Source organism: Carcharhinus amblyrhynchos, unplaced genomic scaffold (assembly GCF_965287045.1).
Source record: "Carcharhinus amblyrhynchos unplaced genomic scaffold, sCarAmb.v2.hapA scaffold_836, whole genome shotgun sequence".
In the NCBI taxonomy this organism is placed as follows: Eukaryota; Metazoa; Chordata; class Chondrichthyes; order Carcharhiniformes; family Carcharhinidae; genus Carcharhinus; species Carcharhinus amblyrhynchos.
In genome coordinates this window covers 40,692-59,524 of record NW_027650576.1, presented here as the reverse complement: position 1 = coordinate 59,524, position 18,833 = coordinate 40,692, and the positions used below count along the sequence as shown (strand labels likewise).

The following is an 18,833-nucleotide window of genomic DNA, read 5'->3' as shown; positions in this document are numbered from 1 at the left end:
TGAGAGATAGACTGAGTGAGTGAGTGAGAGTGAGAAAGAAAGAGAGAGTGAGAGAGAGACACTGAGAGAGAGAGTGAGTGAGTGAGAGTGAGAAAGAAAGAAAGTGAGTGAGTGAATGAGTGAGAGAGTGGGTGAGTGAGTGAGAGAGAGAGTGAATGAGTGAGAGAGTGAGAGAGTGAGAAAGAAAGAGAGTGAGTGAGTGAGAGAGAGTGAGAGAGCGTGAGAGTGAGTGAGAGAGTGAGTGAGTGTGAGTGAGAGAGTGGGTGAGTGAATGAGTGAGAGAGAGAGTGAGTGGATGAGTGAGTGAGAGAGAGAATGAATGAGAGTGAGTGAATGAGAGAGAGAGTGAGAAAGAAAGAGAGTGAGTGAGTGAGTGAGAGAGAGAGAGTGAGAAAGAAAGAGAGTGAGTGAGTGAGAGAGAGTGTGTTGGTGAGTGAGTGAGTGACAGAGAGCATGAGAGAGTGAGTAAGTGAGAGAGAGCGTGAGAGAGTGAGTGAGTGAGAGAGAGCGTGAGAGAGTGAGTGAGTGAGAGTGTGAGAGAGTGAGTGAGTGAGAGAGAGCGTGAGAGAGTGAGTAAGTGAGAGAGAGCGTGAGTGAGTGAGTGAGAGAGAGCGTGAGAGAGTGAGTGAGTGAGAGAGAGCGTGAGAGAGTGAGTGAGTGAGAGAGAGCGTGAGAGAGTGAGTAAGTGAGAGAGAGCGTGAGAGAGTGAGTAAGTGAGAGAGAGCGTGAGAGAGTGAGTGAGTGAGAGAGAGCGTGAGAGAGTGAGTGAGTGAGAGAGAGCGTGAGAGAGTGAGTAAGTGAGAGAGAGCGTGAGAGAGTGAGTAAGTGAGAGAGAGCGTGAGAGAGTGAGTAAGTGAGAGAGAGAGCGTGAGAGAGTGAGTAAGTGAGAGAGAGCGTGAGAGAGTGAGTGAGTGAGAGAGAGCGTGAGAGAGTGAGTGAGTGAGAGAGAGTGTGAGAGAGTGAGTGAGTGAGAGAGAGCGTGAGAGAGTGAGTGAGTGAGAGAGAGCGTGAGAGAGTGAGTGAGTGAGAGAGAGCGTGAGAGAGTGAGTAAGTGAGAGAGAGCGTGAGAGAGTGAGTGAGTGAGAGAGAGCGTGAGAGAGTGCAGCTTGATGGTGAGCAGAGGCTCCTTTCCAAAAGCAGGAATAACAACTGACAGCTGGTGCCAGCTCGAGCTCCCTGTGGAATGTGGTTCGAGTCTGGTGGATTTAACAGAATTATCGAGGGATTGCGAGGCAGGGCCCACAGACATCAAACTGATAGTCTGTGCGCTGGAATCCTCACATTCCTCCTGGCACGCAAACATCCCAACAATCTCCAGTGCTTTCATCTCCAGATGGATCTCTTTAGCCTGGGGAACGAGGGAACAAATCCAGAGGCAGAGATCGGACAGGAAAGATCAATTTCCCCACAGATTCCAGGGGGATGTTGGCTGGAATGGGATTTGTGAGATACTCAGTCTGGTTTGCAGGATGTGGGACTTATCATCCTTTGCCATCACTTTTCCATCCTTCAGGGACAGGGCAGCCTGTATAGCAGGAGGGGTAAGAGAGGGATTAGCAAAGCTGTCACTGAGACATTGGGACAGGAAATGGCTGATCACCCACCTCCCCACCCCCCCACGCTCCCCCCCACGCTCCCCCCAAGTCCCCCATCAATCCTCACTTCTCCTGGTTCAATAAGTATCCAAAAATCTCATCTTCTCTGCCTTGAACACTCTCGGTGACCCCCGTGTGGAAAATACCAAAATTTCACAACTTTATGAGTTAAGGAATATCTCCACATCTCCGACCTCACCGAGACAGGATTTCCTGCCAGGAAAATGAACCTCTCGACCCAGTCAAACTCTCTCCAAATCTTACACGTTTCAGCCAACTCACCTCTCATTTGTCTGAACTCCAATTAAGTTCGTAAGACGTAGGAGCAGAATTAGGCCATTCGGCCCACCGAGTCCTGCCTTTGAAATATTCAAAGACTCTGCTTCCACCATCTTTGGAGGAAGAGAGTTCCGACACCTCACCGATAACATGAGGTAAGATCTGGTCAAAGAGAGAAGTTTGAAGGAGTGTCTCCAAGCTGGAAGGTAAGGGAGAGATGGAAGGTGGGGATGCGATGGCCTAGTGGTATTATCGCTAGACTATCAATTCAGAAACTCAGCTAACGTTCTGGGGACCGGGTTCGAATCCCATCACGGCCGATGATGAAATTTGAATCCAATAAATTCTGGAATTAAGAATCGACTGATGACTATAAACCATTGTCAATTGTCAGAGAAACCTATCTGGTTCATTAATGTCCTTTAGGGAAGGAAATCTGCCTTTCTTACCCTGTCTGGCCTACATGTGACTCCAGAGCCACAGCAATGTGGTTGACTCTCAACTGCCCTCCCAAGACAACTTGGGATGGGCAATAAATGCTGGCCAACCAGCGATGAATGAATAAAACAAAACAAAACAGACACGCAAAGAATGTGCAAACTCCACCCATTCAGTCACCCAAAGTTGGAATTGAACCTGGGTCCCTGGCGCTGTGAGGCAGCAGGCAATTAGGGATGGGCAATAAATGCTGGCCATGTCCCACGAATGAATAAAACAGGGGAAGTGGGGATGCTTGTGGAGGGGACAATTCCAGAGCGTACGGCCTAAGCAACTGAAGGCAGAGCCCGGCTCCCATGGAGTGATTACGGTTGGAGATGCACAAGAGGTTAAAATTAGAGGAGCGCGGGGAACTCAGAGGGTTGTGGAGTTGGAGGAGGTGACACAGATCGGGAGGGGTGAGGCCATGGAAGGGTGAAGATTACAGTACTCAACTGTTACGTGTTAACCTTGGAACCTGCTGCACAGCTGAGTGAGGACAGCCTCTCTCCCCTGGAGAGGAAGGGCGTCAGGGGTAATGTTAAGAACGCAGTTACAACTCATCGTCTCCGTAACATCACCACTGCTGCGATTTCATTCAGCACCAGGATGCTGCAATAACTTGCCTACCTCCACCTTGTAGATATTTGATGGGTGGTCTCTCTGGCCGCAGGCCTCAGTCACCGTCTTGCAGCAGCTGTCAGGTACAAGCCTGTTACCTGACGCAGGGGAGAGGATGTAAGCGCTGTACTGCCAGTCAGCGGAGTCGCTGCTGCCGCAACACTTGAACTGCAACAGGAGAGAGAGGAACAGACGGGTCAGCAACACCCTCTGACAAGGTGGACAAACCATCATAACATGGTGCTTTTCCGCACTGGCCCCTTCCTCAGTGTCGCCTCCAAACGGGTTTCTGGGTTTTGGAACAAAGTATGAGCAGAAAGAATCACAAAATCCCGACAGTGCAGAAGAGGCCATTCAGCCCATCGAGTCTGCGCTGAATCTCTGACAGAGAACCTAACCCAAGCTCTCTTCCCTGCCCTATCTCAGTAACCCCACACATTTACTACGGTTAATTCATCTAACCTACACATCTCTGGACACTAAGGGGCAATTTAGCACAGTCAATCCACCCTAACCCCGCACATCTTTGGAGTGGGGGAGGAAACCGGAGCGCCCTGAGGAAACCCACTCAGAGAACGTACAAGTGACCATGGAATCACAGAATCCCGACAGTGCAGGAGGAGGCCATTCAGCCCATCGAACCTGCACTGACCACAATCCCACCCACACCCTATCCCCATAACCCCATATATTTACCCTAGCTAATCCCCCTGACACTAAGGGGCAATTTAATATGGCCAATAAACTTAACCCGCACGTCTCTGGCATGTGGGAGGAAACCGGAGCACCCGGAGGAAACCCACACAGACACGGGGAGAACGTGCAGACTCCACACAGACAGTGACCCGAGCCGGGAATCGAACCCGGGTCCCTGGCGCTGTGAGGCAGCAGCGCTAACCCACCGTGCCACCCTCGAAGTTGGTCTGAGTTGCACCGGCAGTGGCCAACATTCTCGGTGGTGCTGGCGATTTCTGATTGGCCGCTGTCTCTCAGGGGTGGGGTTTCCACCCTCACCGGGGCTTGATTGCACGAGAGGCTGTCCAGGTAAGGTGCCCGACTGCCCGGCCATTGGCTCGGGGCCTCCTGGGCAGAAGCAACCAGGTTGGGGGATTTTCACCGGTCCTGCAACCAATGAGCAGGACCCCTGGTGCACTCATTGTGCATTTGTGGATGGGAGCCGGGAAGTTTGAAGGGTGAAGACGGTGAAGAAAACTGGGGCAGATGGAGTTCGATGTGAGAAGGTTAAAGGCGCTACATAATCGTCAGTTGTTGTTGCCAACGCTCCCAGAACTTTAAATTGTGCGGCGGTTAGAAGAAAAACTATGCTCAGGAAAATAGATCCTTTGTTCAACGTAGATTACCTCTGATATCTTCGGCAACCAATGACAAAGGAAGACTTGCATTTATATAGCGCCTTTTGGTGACCACCGAATGTCTCAGAGCGCTTTACAGCCAATGAGGAGAGGCTGGAGAAACTTGGTGTGTTCTCAGTGGAGTGACGGAGGTTGAGGGGGGGGTGACCTGGTAGAAGTCTACAAGGTTCCGAGGGGCACGGACAGAGTGGATAGTCAGAAGCTTTTTCCCAGAGTGGAAGACTCAATTACTAGGGGGGCACAGGGTTAAGGTGCCAGGGGCAAGGTTTAAAGGAGATGTACGAGAGAGTTTTTTACGCAGAGGGCGGTGGGTGCCGGAAGTTCGTTGCCGGGGGAGGTAGGGGAAGCGGACACGGTAATGGTTTTGCAGGGGCTTCTGGACAGATACATGAATAGGGTGGGAACAGAGGGATACGGTCCCCGGAAGGGTAGGGGGGTTTCAGCTCAGACGGACAGCATGGTCAGTCCAGGCTTGGAGGGCCGAAGGGCCTGTTCCTGTGCTGTAATTTTCTTTGTTCTTTGTACAGCCAATAAGGTAGTTTTGAAGTGCAGTCTCTGTTGTAATGTAGGAAACACGGCAACAGCAAGATCCCACAAACAGCAAAGTGATAACGAATAGACAGTAGGGATTTTTGTGAGGTTGACTGCGAGTCGGGGCAGCCAGGATAATTCCCCTGTTACCAACCAATAATTGGATCAGTAATCAGTTACGCGTCAGTGGGCGATATGTACACATCACGGACCACTTCCCAATAGGCAGTTCCCTGCCGGTTAGTTCCGTACATCTTGCTGGAGTTGGTCGATGGAGTAGGTGACACTTTCCTCCCCAGGGTCCGCGTAGTTCTCCATCATCGTTTTATTCAGAGTCTGCTTTAACTCTCCACTCAACTGCACACAAACAAAAATACAAAAAAATGCACGAAGGACACAACATAAGAACATAAGAAATAGGAGCAGGAGTAGGCCATCTAGCCCTTCGAGCCTGCCCCGCCATTCAATAAGATCATGGCTGATCTGTCGTGGCTCAGTTCCACTTTCCCGCCCTCTCCCCATAACCCTTAATCCCCTCGCATATCAAAAACCTATCAACCCGCGTCTGAAATATATTTAGCGAGGCAGCCTCCACCACTTCAACGGGCAGAGAATTCCAGAGATTCACCACCCTTTGAGTGAAGAAATTCCTCAACTCCGTTCTAAACCGCCCCCCCTTTATCTTGAGGCTGCGCCCCCTAGTCCTACTGTCCTTTCTGAGCGGGAAGAGCCTCTCCACCCCTATCCTATCCATCCCATTCATCATCTTATATGTCTCAATGAGATCTCCCCTCATTCTTCTAAACTCTAACGAGTACAAGCCTAAACTCTAACGAGTACAAGCGCCACGCTTGCTACTGACCAAAGGTAGAGTGCGGGGCAAGAGGAGGCTATTCAGTCCAATGTGCCTCTTTGTTTAAGGTTCATTCATTCGTCACAAGTAGGCTTACATTAACACTGCAACGGAGTTACTGTGAAAATCCCCTCGTCGCCACACTCCAGTGCCCTTTTGACAGGTGCCATTGAATCTGTTTCTGCCGCTCTTTCAGGCTGTGTAGCAGAAAAGGTCTGGGACCGTATCCCTCTATTCCCATTCTATTCATGCATTTGTTAAGACGCTTCTTAAAAGCCATTACCGTCTCAGCTTCCACTACCTCCCTTTGCCTTTCCTTCCTTTGCTCCGGTTTCCTCCGCAGTGCAGCGTACCTGATCTCCAACACCATCGCATTCCTCCCCCCAACCCCAACATAAACATTCACCTTCGCACATCGCCGACTGAAAAAAAATTAAGATTTTAAACTCACCCGCTGATAATAAACACAAGCGAGGATTCCGGCCACCAACTCGATCAGAAAAATCAGCAGCAGCAAGAAAAAATACTGAAAAATAGAACAAAGCAAGCATAAAATGTTACAGTCGGAAGCCGCACGATGGCAGGTTAAAGTCCAACAGGTTTATTTGGAATCACCAGCTTTCGGAGCGCCGCTCCTTCACCACCTGATGGAGAAATTGGAGAGCTCTACCAAACAGCCAGCATGGGCACTAGTGGGCTGAATGGCCTCCTCACCGTGCTGTAACACTCGGTGGTTGTGTGATTAATGTCAAGTTTTCAAACGCGACCACCCTGATGAGCTACTGCAGAGTTGGCAATGGGAGTTTAGTCATCGGTTTGGTTCATTTTAAGTGGCTTCTCGTTGGCTGGGCAGTAGATGGTGTCAATGATTAGCTGGGACAACGGTTCGCCGGGTGTCATTACTCATTGGTCTTGGCAGCACTCAGCTTCATCTTCTTGCTAAGCGTGTTACCCTAGAGGTGAAGGTGAACATGGGAGGAACAAGGAGACCCACGGACACAGACAAGTACAACCACAAAAGCAACACAGATCATTCCACACCGTTCACCCACTCACGTCATTCCAGCAGACAGGAGACAAACCGTGCGCACTGCTTTGGGGCGTTTGTACCTCCTAAAACCCTCACTCATATCCAAGCTCCATTTTTAGCCAGTATCTCACCGAGCAGTTAATGATGCTTGGGTAGAGGGGGGGAAGAACTTTCCAGGATTCTGTCTTGCAGCGAGAAGAAGGATTCACGTGAAAGAAAACTGGGAAAAATGTCCCGAAATCATAACGGCACAGAAGGAAGCCATTCAGCCCATCCAATCCATGCTAGCTCCCTGCAGAACAACATGTCAGTCCCAGAGCCAGATGTAGAAGGATTAACGGTTAACGTCTGGGTGCAAAAATCAAAGGGGGGAATTCTAATTTCCTCTGTCCTGAACTAAAACCCATTCAAAACACCCCAGTAAGGAAAGACAACAATCTTACAACAACAACTTCCTTGACGTAACACCCTTCATTGTAGTGAAACATCCCAAGGTACTTCACAGGAGCATCGTCGAACATAATCTTACACAACCTGGGGCGGGCACAGTGGTCAGCACTGCTGCCTCACAGGGCCAGGGACCCGGGTTCGATTCCCGGCTTGGGTCACTGTCTGTGTGGAGTTTGCGCGTTCTCCCCATATCTGCGTGGGTTTCCTCTGGGTGCTCTGATTTCCTCCCGTAGTCAGAAAGGCGTGCTGCTTAGGTGCACTGGCCGTGCGAAATTCTCCCTCAGTGTACCCGAACAGGCGACTAGGGGATTTTCATAGTAACTTCATTGCAGTGTTAATGTAAGCCTACTTGTGACAATGAACTTGAAAAAAAAAACCCAAATCATTTTTAGATTTGATTTTATTTATTAGTCACTGTGCCACCGTTGGTGAGGTCAGAGATACATTTAAAGGAACATTTGAAGGGAGAGGTGGAGAGACTTGGGGAAGGAACTCCAGAGTCTGGGTCAAGGCCACTGATGTCCCAGTTGGCAGGGTCTCCCCAGCGGTCAAAGTAAACCTGATTATCGGCACCGAGTGACCTTCAGCCATGGGGGAATCTGTCTCAAGATTGCCGGAGGGTCAGAAATAGCCTCGGCACAGAGTGTTGACTCCTGCTGCCTCTAACTGACAGGGAGGCTCTTGGGACGGTGAACCCGACTAAACAAAGCTCACATCTCACCGAGCGAAACCTTAACCAGGGCAGCTCACACGGCCAAAGAGAACAAGTCTGTCATCCCAGTCCGGACAGCAATACGCTCGGACGCATTTCGACAGCTGAGACAAAGGGCAGCAGCAGAAAATCGGGAATTAAAGGGGAATCGCTGGAAACACAAGTCTACAGGCATCTCAACAAGCTGGTATTTCGGTGTAGACATTACGTCAGAGGTGGGAAATAAGCTCTGTAACCTCCCGAGGGCTGGATAAAAACGAGGGAATGCTGGGGAGAAAGGACAGCCAGTGATAAACGTTAGCCCCGGACATCAGTAAGCGCGTAGGTACAGCAGGCAGAACAGAAGGCAGATGGTATGTTGGCTTTTATAGCGAGAGGGTTTGAATAAATGGATAGGGATGTTTTGCTGCAATTGTACAGGGCATTGGTGAGGCCACACCTGGGGTATTGTGCGGAGTTTTGGTCTCCTTATCTGAGGAAGGATGTTCCTTGCTATAGAGGGAGCACAGTGAAGGTTTACCAGGCTGATTCCCGGGATGGCAGGTCTGTCGTATGAGGAGAGACTGAGTGGGTTAGGATTACGTTCAGTGGAGTTTAGAAGAGTGAGAGGGGATCTCACAGAAACTTATAAAATTCTAACAGGGTTAGACAGGGTAGATTCAGGAAGAATGTTCCCCAATGGTGGGGGATCTAGAACTGGGGTTTCTGAACAGCTGAGGAAAAAGAAAAGCAGAAGATTAGGAATTAAAGGAGGATCACTGGAAACACAAATCTACTGCTGCACTCCTTTGATAGCAAGAACATCCTTCCTCAGGGAAGGACACCAAAACTATACACAATACTACAGATGTGGCCTCATCAACAACACAAGATAAGGATCAAGAATTCAGTCTTCTCTCAGAGAGTTCATGAGCTCCGTGGGCAAAAGGTTAGTTGTTTCTTTTAAAACCGAGAAAGAAATGAAAACTGGTGGATGATTTGCAAGTAAAATCACCTCTCGGTGAGACAGTGAGGAGGCCCAAGCTATCCGCAGGGACAGGGAATGAACTGAGAGTAGATTCATATTTCTGAAAAGAGAGATATTGCTGCAACTTTCCATCTTACAGGGAAATATAGAAACTAGAAGCAGGAGGAGGCCATTTGGTCCTTCGAGCCTGCTCCGCCAATCATTTTGATCATGGCTGATCATCGAATTCAATATCCTGATCTCCCCCTTCCCCCTCATATCCCTTGACCCCTTTAGTCTAAATCTTCAATTTCTTCTCGAAATCACACATTTTGGCCTCAACTACTTTCTGTGGGAGTGAATTCCACACATTCATCACCCTCTGGATGAAGACATTTCTCCTCGTCTCAGTTGCCCCCTTATCCTCAAACTATGACCCCCCAGTTCTAGATCCCCCACCATGGGGAACATTCTTTCTGAATCTACCCTGTCTAACCCTGTTAGAATTTTATAAGTTTCTGTGAGATCCCCTCTCACTCTTCTAAACTCCACTGAATGTAATCCTAACCCACTCAGTCTCTCCTCATATGACAGACCTGCCATCCCAGGAATCAGCCTGGTAAACCTTCGCTGTGCTCCCTCTATAGCAAGGAACATCCTTCCTCAGATAAAGAGACCAAAACTGCACACAATACTCCAGGTGTGACCTCACCAACGCCCTGTACAATTGCAGCAAAACATCCCTATCCCTATATTCAAATCCTCTTGCTATGAAGGCCAACATACCATTTGCCTTCTTTACTGCCTGCTGTACCTGCGCACTTACTTCCAGCGACTGATGTACGAGGGCACCAAGGTCTTGCTGAGTATCCACCTCTCTCAATTTACACCCATTCAAGTAATGGGTCTTCCTATTATTGCTACCAAAGTGGATAACCTCACATTTATCCACATTATACTGCATCTGCCATGCCTATACCCACACACACCCCTTGTCCAAATTACGCTGAAGCATCTCTGTACCCTCCTCACAGCTCACCTTCCCACCCAACTTTGTATCAACTGCAAATTTGGAGATAATACAGTTAGTTTCCGTGTCCAAATCATTAACATATGATATGAACAGTTCGGGTCCTAGCACAGATTCTTGAGGAAGCCCATTAGTCACTGACTGCCAATCAGAAAATGACCCATTTATGCCAACTCTTTGCTTCCTATCTGCTAACCAGCTTTCTATCCAACTCAAGACACTGTCCACAATCTCATGCACTTTAACTTTCCATGGTAGTTTGTTATGTGAGACCTAGTTGAAAGCTTTCTGGTAATCTAAATAAGCCATGTCGACTGGTTCTCCCTAGTCACATCTTCAAAGAATTCCAATAGATTGGTCAGGCATGATTTCCCTTTTGTAAATCCATGCTGACTTGGTCTGATTACACCAGGGCCTTCCAAATGCTGAGTTATGAAATCCTTGATAATGGACTCTAGCAGCAACCCTCCCACCAACATTCATCTCACTGATCTTGCATTCACCAGGACAAATGCAAGAATGCCAAATTTCAAATGATGATTACAACTTATACTAGGAGAAATGGGTGCTGATTGGTTGACAAATCAACTCTGATTGGCCAAATCATTGCCTTTGAATAAATAATGGAAACTATGGGCTCCTGAAGGCTCCAGGTATTTCAACAAGGGCACACGGCTAAAACATTTTTTCTTTCGTATTTTGTATGTTTTGTATGAAGGTCCATTCATTTCTAACAAGTGTAAATGAACCACATTACGAACTGGACCGATTACCTTCAATCAGTTGTTAGCGTCGCTATTAGCGCACTCAGTGTTGTTCAGAAAGTGTTGCCCAATCACAGAATCACAGTTAACATGTTCTTGACAGGCAGAGTGCAGGCCATACTCCACCAGGCCGCAATGGGCCACGTGCTGGTGCACTCGATGGGCCAAAGGGCCTCCTTCACACTGTGTGATTCCATGTTAGGTGTGCCCAGGAGATCCCATTGCTGGAACATGCTCGAACGACGCAGCAGGTAATTCCACACGATAACCACTCTGGCAGAGAGAGATGAGGGAGCGCCCAACTCTTTCCCTACACCCATCCCAATTTCCAGATGGAATCATGAGCTTTGGCGATGGCTGGGGGGGGGGGACGGGGTTCAATGCGATTTAGCACAACCTCGCACGGGAAACAGTAACTGTGTGTCCAGACTGTTGTTTGGCAGCTGCTGCACTCTGTTGGGAAGATCAGAGGAAGCTTTACCCGACAGTTGACTTTGCAATTCTTGACACGAAACCACTCAGAGCCAACAGTTGGCGCCTGGAAAGAGAAAATCTCCCATTCGCTGAGAGCCAAGGACAAACGGATACACGGCACAGGGGCACAGGATAAAACAGAGCAGGCAATCTGGAAAATATCCCGGGAACTAATTGAAAGCACTGGTTACAGATCAGGCTTCACAATTCAGAACCTGTGAGCTATAACTCGACCACAGAGTTAGAAAGAGATTCTGAAATATTACATAGAACATAGAACACTACAGCATAAACAGGCCCTTCAGCCCACAAGTTGCGCCGATCACATCCATACCTACCAGGCCATAGAACTGTCTGTGACTCCCAATCCCATTAAATCCCATGTACTCATCCAAAAGTCTTTTAAAAGACCCCAGCGAGTTCGCCTCTACCACCACCAACGGCAGCCTCACTCACCACCCTCTGAGTGAAAAACTTACCCCTAACATCTCCTCTGTACTTGCTCCCCAGCACCTTAAACCTGTGTCCTCTCGTAGCGACCATTTCAACCCGGGGAAATAGCCTCCGAGAATCCACCCTATCTATTCCTCTCGACATTTTATAAACCTCTATCAGGTCACCTCTCAACCTTCGTCTCTCCAGGGAGAAGAGACCGAGGTCCCTCAGCCTACCTTCATAAGGCATGTCTCCCAATCCAGGCAACATCCTTGTAAATCCCCTCTGCACCCTCTCAATAGCTTCCACATCCCTCCTGTGGTGAGGCGACCAGGATTATGGGCTTACATTGGGAACATGTGGAACCGGTGCAGGCAGAGTTTGGCGTCACATGCATGAATTTATATATAGGGAAAGATATTTTATATATATATAGAAAACTGTACCAGTTTTTAATAATAGCGCCTGCCAGGTTTGAGGTTTTAGAATACTGAGCGGAAATTAAGCTTGATGAGGAACCACAAACTCATTCCCCTTTCCCAGTTTCGCAACCTTCTTAAACTCTAAAAATACCCAACACGTTACCATAAAATCCCCAGTGTTAAAGAGGCAAAAATAACAGAAGAGACAAAAGGTTTTCGGAGTCTGACAGTGCATCTTCCACAGTATCTGGGACAATGCGGCATTGCGGAAAATTCTAGCACAATCACTCCTGGGATTTTACACAAATAGACCATCAGGTCACATCTCAAACCCAACCATGCTACATTGGACACTTTCAGATCGTTACTCAATGGGAAGGTCATCTGTTAGCCTGAGACAAATCACATTTTTAAAGCCTCCACAAAATGAGGAGGATGAGGATTGTTGAGTGAGTTGGAGGCTCAACCTCCAGGAAGGAGAAGGGTTAGTTCAAGAGGAGGGTGAGGAGAAGGGAATAGAGAATGGTCCAGGCTTCCGTGGTTCCTCAGGAAAGGGGGCAGAAACAACACCAGACCTCAAGGGGCAGGAGGAACCCTTAGCAAAGGCACTCACGCCGCCCCAAGGGTTCACCAGTAGAGCCAACTGCAACTGACCTCACCGGGTCATTGAGTATTTGGTGGCACTGGGATCGAGTCCCCCTCAGTGGGTTGACATTGTTGACCTTGTTGGTCACCCCTCCCACACAGCAGGGCTTCCTCCTCTTGCCAGTGCCAAGCACGGGCTGGTCACATCTATCAGGTGCTGCAGGCCAGAGGGCACCCAGGGCAATGAATCTGGGGGCATCATTTCCCCTTCCAGAACACATAGAAACAAAGAAGATAGGAGCAGGAGAAGGCCATTCAGCCCAATTCAATAGTCTAATCCTGCTTTCTCCCCAATAATCTTTGATCCCATTTGCCCCAAGTGTTATATCCAGCCACCTCTTGAATACATTCAATGTTTTTGCATCAACTACTTCCATTGGGAATGAATTCCACAGGCTCACCACTCTATCGGTGAAGAAATGTCTCCTCACCTCCGTCCTAAATGGTCTACCCTGAATCCTAATTGGCAGCAATTAGCATATTATCAGGTAACAGGGGACCCAGGAAGTCAGAACGTGGCAACTAACGGGTGCCTTCACTGGCCCGTGAGCATTTTATTCAGCTCAATAGTCTTGTTAGTTTGAACCTTGGTGAACAAAACCTGAATGACTGGAACAGGAATGTTTTAGAATTGACATTGGCAGGAATTTCTGCAGGTTCTCCAGATATAACCGCAGCTGGAACCCTGGGGAAACGGGCTAATCTGCTTATACTATTTATCTGGGGGTTTTGTTCATCTCCACAGCAGACATCCTTGAGAATTGCAAGCAATTTAAAAAATATATTCCACCATGGCTTATGGGCAGACCAACACTTACTGCCCTTGAGAAGGTGGTGGTGAGCTGCTGCCTTGAACCACTGCAGTCCATGTGGTGTAGGTATATCCACAGTGCTGTTAGGGAGGGAGTTCCAGGATTTTGACATATTTTCAAGTCCTTTGTGGTGCATCTTGCACCATAGAAAGTATTCTCCCTGGTTGTATCACAGCTTGATATGGGCTCCTGCTCTGCCCAAGACCGCAAGGAACTACAAAAGGGTCATGAATGTAGCCCTAATCCATCACACAAACCAGCCTTCCATCCATCGAACATAAGAACATAAGAAATAGGAGCAGGAGTAGGCCATCTAGCCCTTCGAGCCTGCCCCGCCATTCAATAAGATCATGGCTGATCTGAAGTGGATCAGTTCCACTTTTCCGCTTTCTCCCCATAACTCTTAATTCCCTTGTCTATCAAAAACCTATCTACCCGTGACTTAAATATATTTAGCGAGGTAGCCTCCACCACTTCAACGGGCAGAGAATTCCAGAGATTCACCACCCTTTGAGTGAAGAAGTTCCTCCTCAACTCCGTTCTAAACCGCCCCCCTTATCTTGAGGCTGTGCCCTCTAGTCCTGCTATCCTTTCTGAGCGGGAAGAATCTCTCTACCTCTACCCTATCCAACCCCTTCATTATCTTATACGTCTCTATAAGATCCCCCCTCAGCCTTCTAAACTCCAATGAGTACAGACCCAGTCTATTCAATCTCTGTCTAGACTTCCCGCTGCCTCGGAAAAGCAGCCGGCATAATTAAGGACCCCGCGCACCCCGGACATTCTCTCTTCCACCTTCTTCCTTCAGGAAAAAGTCTGAGGTCACGAACTCAAGATCAGCTTCTTCCCTGCTGCTGTCAGACTTTTGAATGGACCTACCTCGCATTAAGTTGATCTTTCTCTGCACCCTAGCTATGATTGCAACACTACATTCTACACTCTCTTGTTTCCTTCTCTATGAACGGTATGCTTCGTCTCTATAGTGCGCAAGAAACAATACTTTTCACTGTATGTTAATACATGTCACAATAATAAATCAAATCAAATCAAAAGTCAGGATGGTGAGTGGTTTGGGGGGTAGTTTCCAGATGGTGGTGTTTCCATGTATCTGCTGCCCTTGTCCTTTTAGATTGTGGATTTGGAAGGGGATTGACTCTTGGAATAGGAAATAAACGATAAAATGGATCAAAAATTCCAGTATTTTGAAAAATTGTGCCTCATTCTCAGAAGCAGCTGGTGTTGTGTTCCGATGCCGGGGGGGTGAGTACTCACAGCGACAAGGCCAGCTTTCTGCTCTCGAACAACCGCACAGCACCCGAGGAATCCAGTGGCTATCACGAGGCCACCGGCAAAGACAAGGATAGAAGCAGAGACGGCAAACGTGCTGGAGGGCAGGAGGGTCAGGTAGTTCCTTTTCTCGGTCAGTGCCCAAACTCCGATGGTCATCACTCCAGCCCCTGCCACCTGAGGACACAATCGCAAACGCTCATTACACAAACCTCTCCACCCGTGACACACTGAACAGAAGAATATTATTACATCTGGGACCAGTCGGGGCATTTCAAATAGAAACACAGAAACCAGAAGCGGGAGGAGGCCATTCGGCCCATCGAGCCTGCTCCGCCATTCATTACGATTATGGCTGGTCATAAAATTCAATATCCTGATCCCCTCCCCCCCCCCAACCTTCTCCCCCTCATATTCTTTTAGACCCAAAGAGAACCTCTTCCTCCAATGTCATGGTCACTGCTTCAAGTGTAAAGGTAAAAATGCTGGAACGTTCCAGCAGAAATAAAGGCCATTTGGTGTGGACTCGATGGGCTGAAGGGCCTTTCCTGCACGGTAGTATTCTGGTCCATCTACCCCATTCCAATATTTCCCTGCGGAAACTACCTGGACTAATACCCCACCCTGCCCCCCCCCCCCCCCCCCATTCCCTCCCTTCTCCCTGCCGTCACCGCACCCTCCCCTCCCCAATCTTGCTCATTTTCCATTCCCTTCCATCCTCTTATTGATGGATTCTTCTCCGCCGCTGTTTCCCCCTCCCCCATTGTATCCCTCTGTCTGGTGCTGGGATTTCTCCCAGGCTCCGAGAATTCTACAGAACAACAGGAGTCCGGCCAGTCCAAAATATCAGTGCCGGTCTCTGGTACCCCAACCAGTCCAGCTCAGTCCTCTGTCCTTGCCCCATTATCCAGGACACCTATCCCTTCGAGTATCAGAGAAATTTACAGCACAGACCGAGGCCATTCAGCCGTCATGACTGTGTCTGCCTAATCTCACATAATCACACTTTGTTTGCCAACACAGTGCCAGAGGGAGGCGATTTCCTGCAAGCTTATTCAATGCTTCTGAACTTTTATTCTAACTCTTTTGAACTCTTTAATAATGCTTTAGTTCAATCTCTTGCAGACTTTTGAATGGACTTACCTCGCATTACCTACCTACCTCTCTACACCCTAGCTGTGACTGTAACACTACATTCTACACTGTCTCCTTTCCTTCTCTATGAAGGGTATGCTTTGTCTGTATAGCGCATAACAAACAATACTTCTCACTGTATGTTAATACATGTGACGATAATGAATCAAATCAAATCATTTCAGTTCTTGGTAAAGTGCATATCCCAGTGTAACTGAAAGATAATGAGAGGTTCTACCTGTCCCATTCTATCAGGTAGAAGGTTCCAGAAGACCCTCTGGATGAAAATAATTTCTTCTTAATTCCACTCAAACCCTTCCACTGCCAATCCATGTCCTCCAGTTGTCGCCCTCTCTCCTAAGGAGACATCTCCTTCTTACTCGTTCTGTCCCAGCTCTATCGCTGCCTCTCATCATTTTTACACAATTCAATTAAATCTTCCCTTAGGCCATGCCTCTGTCTACCCCAACGGTGATGACATGGAAATGGTCGAGTTTTTAGGTGTCCAGGTCAGTAACAATCTGTCTTGGTTCCCACCCACTCCCCACCCCACGCCAACGCTATAGTCACAACAGCTCAACAACACCTCTACTTTCTCAGAAGACTAAGGAAATTTGGCATGTCAGCTACGAATCTCATCAATTTTTACAAATGTACTACTTCTGGTTGTATCACAGCTTGGTATGGGCTCCTGCTCTGCCCAAGACCACAAGAAGTTACAAAGGGTTGTGAATGAAGCCCTGTCCATCACACAAACCAGCCTCCCATCCATTGACATTGTCTATACTTCCCGCTGCCTTGAAAAAGCAGCCAGCCTGGATACTCTCCCTTCCACCTTCATCCGTCAGGAAAAGGATACAAAAGTCTGAGGTCACGTATCAACTGACTCAAGAACAGCTTCTTCCCTGCTGCTGTCAGACTTTTGAATGGACCTACCTTGCATTAAATTGATATTTTTCTACACCCTAGCTGTGACTGTAACACTACATTCTGCACCCTCTCCTTTCCTTCTCTATGAATGGTATGCTATGTCTGTATAGCAACAAGAAACAATACTTCTCCCTGCATCCAAATACACATGAAAACAATAAATGAAATCAAATCAAATCATAAACAAATCATTGCTGCCTCTGTTGCAACGTCTGGGATATCCCAGCCCCACCAAGGTTGGAACCACTGTGGGAGATGAGGCAGGCCAGCCAATGGTCCATCAACTTCTGATGGGACTGGAAGGTCCAGGTGGGACAGGAAGATCCAGGTAGGACTGGAAAATCCAGGCGGGACTGGAAAATCCAGATGGGGCTGGAAAATCCAGGCAGGACTAGAAGATCCCAGCGGAACTGGAAGATCCAAATGGGACTGGAAGATCCAGGCAGGACTGGAAGATCCAGGCAGGACTGGAATATCCAGATGGAATGAAGATCCTGACAGGGCTGGAAGATCCAGATGGGACTGGAAGATCCTGGCAGAACTGGAAGATCCTGATAGGACTGGAAGATCCAGGTGGGATGGAAGATCCAGGCGGGACTGGAAGATCCAGGCAGAACTGGAAGATCCAGTTGGAATGAAGATCCTGGCAGGGCTGGAAAATCCAGGCAGGACTGGAAGATCCAGGTGGGATGGAAGATCCTGGTGGGACTGGAAGATCAAGAAGGACTGGAAGATCCTTCCTGATTGGATTGGATGATCCCAGCAATGTCCAGGGCCACAAAATCCCAGTCAAAGAAAGTCACCTCATGCAGCCTCCCGGACAGAGACAGGCTTCTGACGTTCTCTGTGCCTGGAGGCTGCTGTGTGTGACTTAAAGTTTCCATTCTTATTTCAATTATTCTTAATTTATTAATAATACGTAGCTAGAAATCACCATTCCTGGCACCAGCGACAGTAATCTCCTCCGTACCCTCTGCTGCGATGAAGGAAGAGTCACACACATTTCTATTAATGTTTTAGTGTTACCAAGTGTCACCAATACCAATGCACACAACAATCTCCAGCTCAGAATATCATTTTAATTGGCTTCACTAAACTGTAACTTCTCTTTTTATCAAACTGAAAGCTCTGACTGAATTTTCTTGCACGTTCTTCAGACATTGCATTCTTCACCATAGCAATGGTGCTATGGTGCGGATCAATATTTTCCCTTGTCACCTTTTGTTTCTTTTAACAATTATCTGGAATCTCTTCCCTCTGGTTACAGACCCTTCTCACTCCTTCTCCTCATCAAAAGTCTTTCTGATTTTGAACATCTCTTGTCAAATGAACTCCGCGCCCTAAGGAAAACAGCCCCAGCTCTTCCTTGTAATAAAGTCCCTCATTGTACCACACCAACTAGGAACGGGAGAGGCCACTCAGCCCCTGTAGCTTGCTCCGCCATTCACTAAGCTCATTGCTGATCTGTTTATAACCTCAACTCCACTTTCCATAGACAGCACAGGATCCGGCCCATCTAGTCTGCACTGACTCTCCGAAAGACCATCCCATCCTATCCCCATAACCCCATGCATTTACCATGGCTAATCCCTCCAACCTACACATCTTTGGACACCAAGGGACACAATTTAACATGGCCAATCCATCTAACCAGCAAGTCTTTTGGACTATGGGAGGAAACTGGAGCACCCGGAGGAAACCCACGCAGACACAGGGAGAACTCCGCACAGACCCAAGGCCAGAATTGAACCCGGGTCTCAGGCGCTGTGAGCCAGCAGTGCTAACCACTGTGCCACCATGTTGCCATTTCCCTGTGCCAACCTTTCACCCCCCCTTGTTAATCAAGAATCTATCCAGCTCTGCCTTAAAAATATTCAAAGTCTCTGCTTCCAATGCTGTTTGAGGAACAGAGTTCCAGCAACTCACTATCTCTCAGAGAAAAGAAACTCTCCTCATCTCTGTCTTCAATGAGCAGTCCCGTATTTTTAAACAGTGACTCCCTAGTTCGAGATTCCCCCACAAGAGGAAGCAAA

At 48.2% G+C, this 18,833-nt stretch overlaps 1 protein-coding gene across 1 annotated transcript in view; it reads right to left on the bottom strand.

Moving 5' to 3' along the window:
* Positions 1–1,281: 1,281 nt before the first annotated feature.
* LOC145340199 (tetraspanin-11-like) overlaps positions 1,282–18,833 on the bottom strand; it is a gene marked incomplete at its 3' end in the record, with an annotated part of 57,979 nt that continues 40,427 nt past the window's right edge. The window contains exons 3-7 of the mRNA XM_080184627.1: positions 14,722–14,913; positions 6,181–6,255; positions 5,129–5,233; positions 2,982–3,140; positions 1,282–1,348 (exon numbers count right to left, since the gene is read on the bottom strand). Of these exons, the coding sequence (XP_080040753.1) occupies positions 1,282–1,348; positions 2,982–3,140; positions 5,129–5,233; positions 6,181–6,255; positions 14,722–14,913 (598 nt within the window). The remainder of the gene's footprint in view (positions 1,349–2,981; positions 3,141–5,128; positions 5,234–6,180; positions 6,256–14,721; positions 14,914–18,833) is intronic.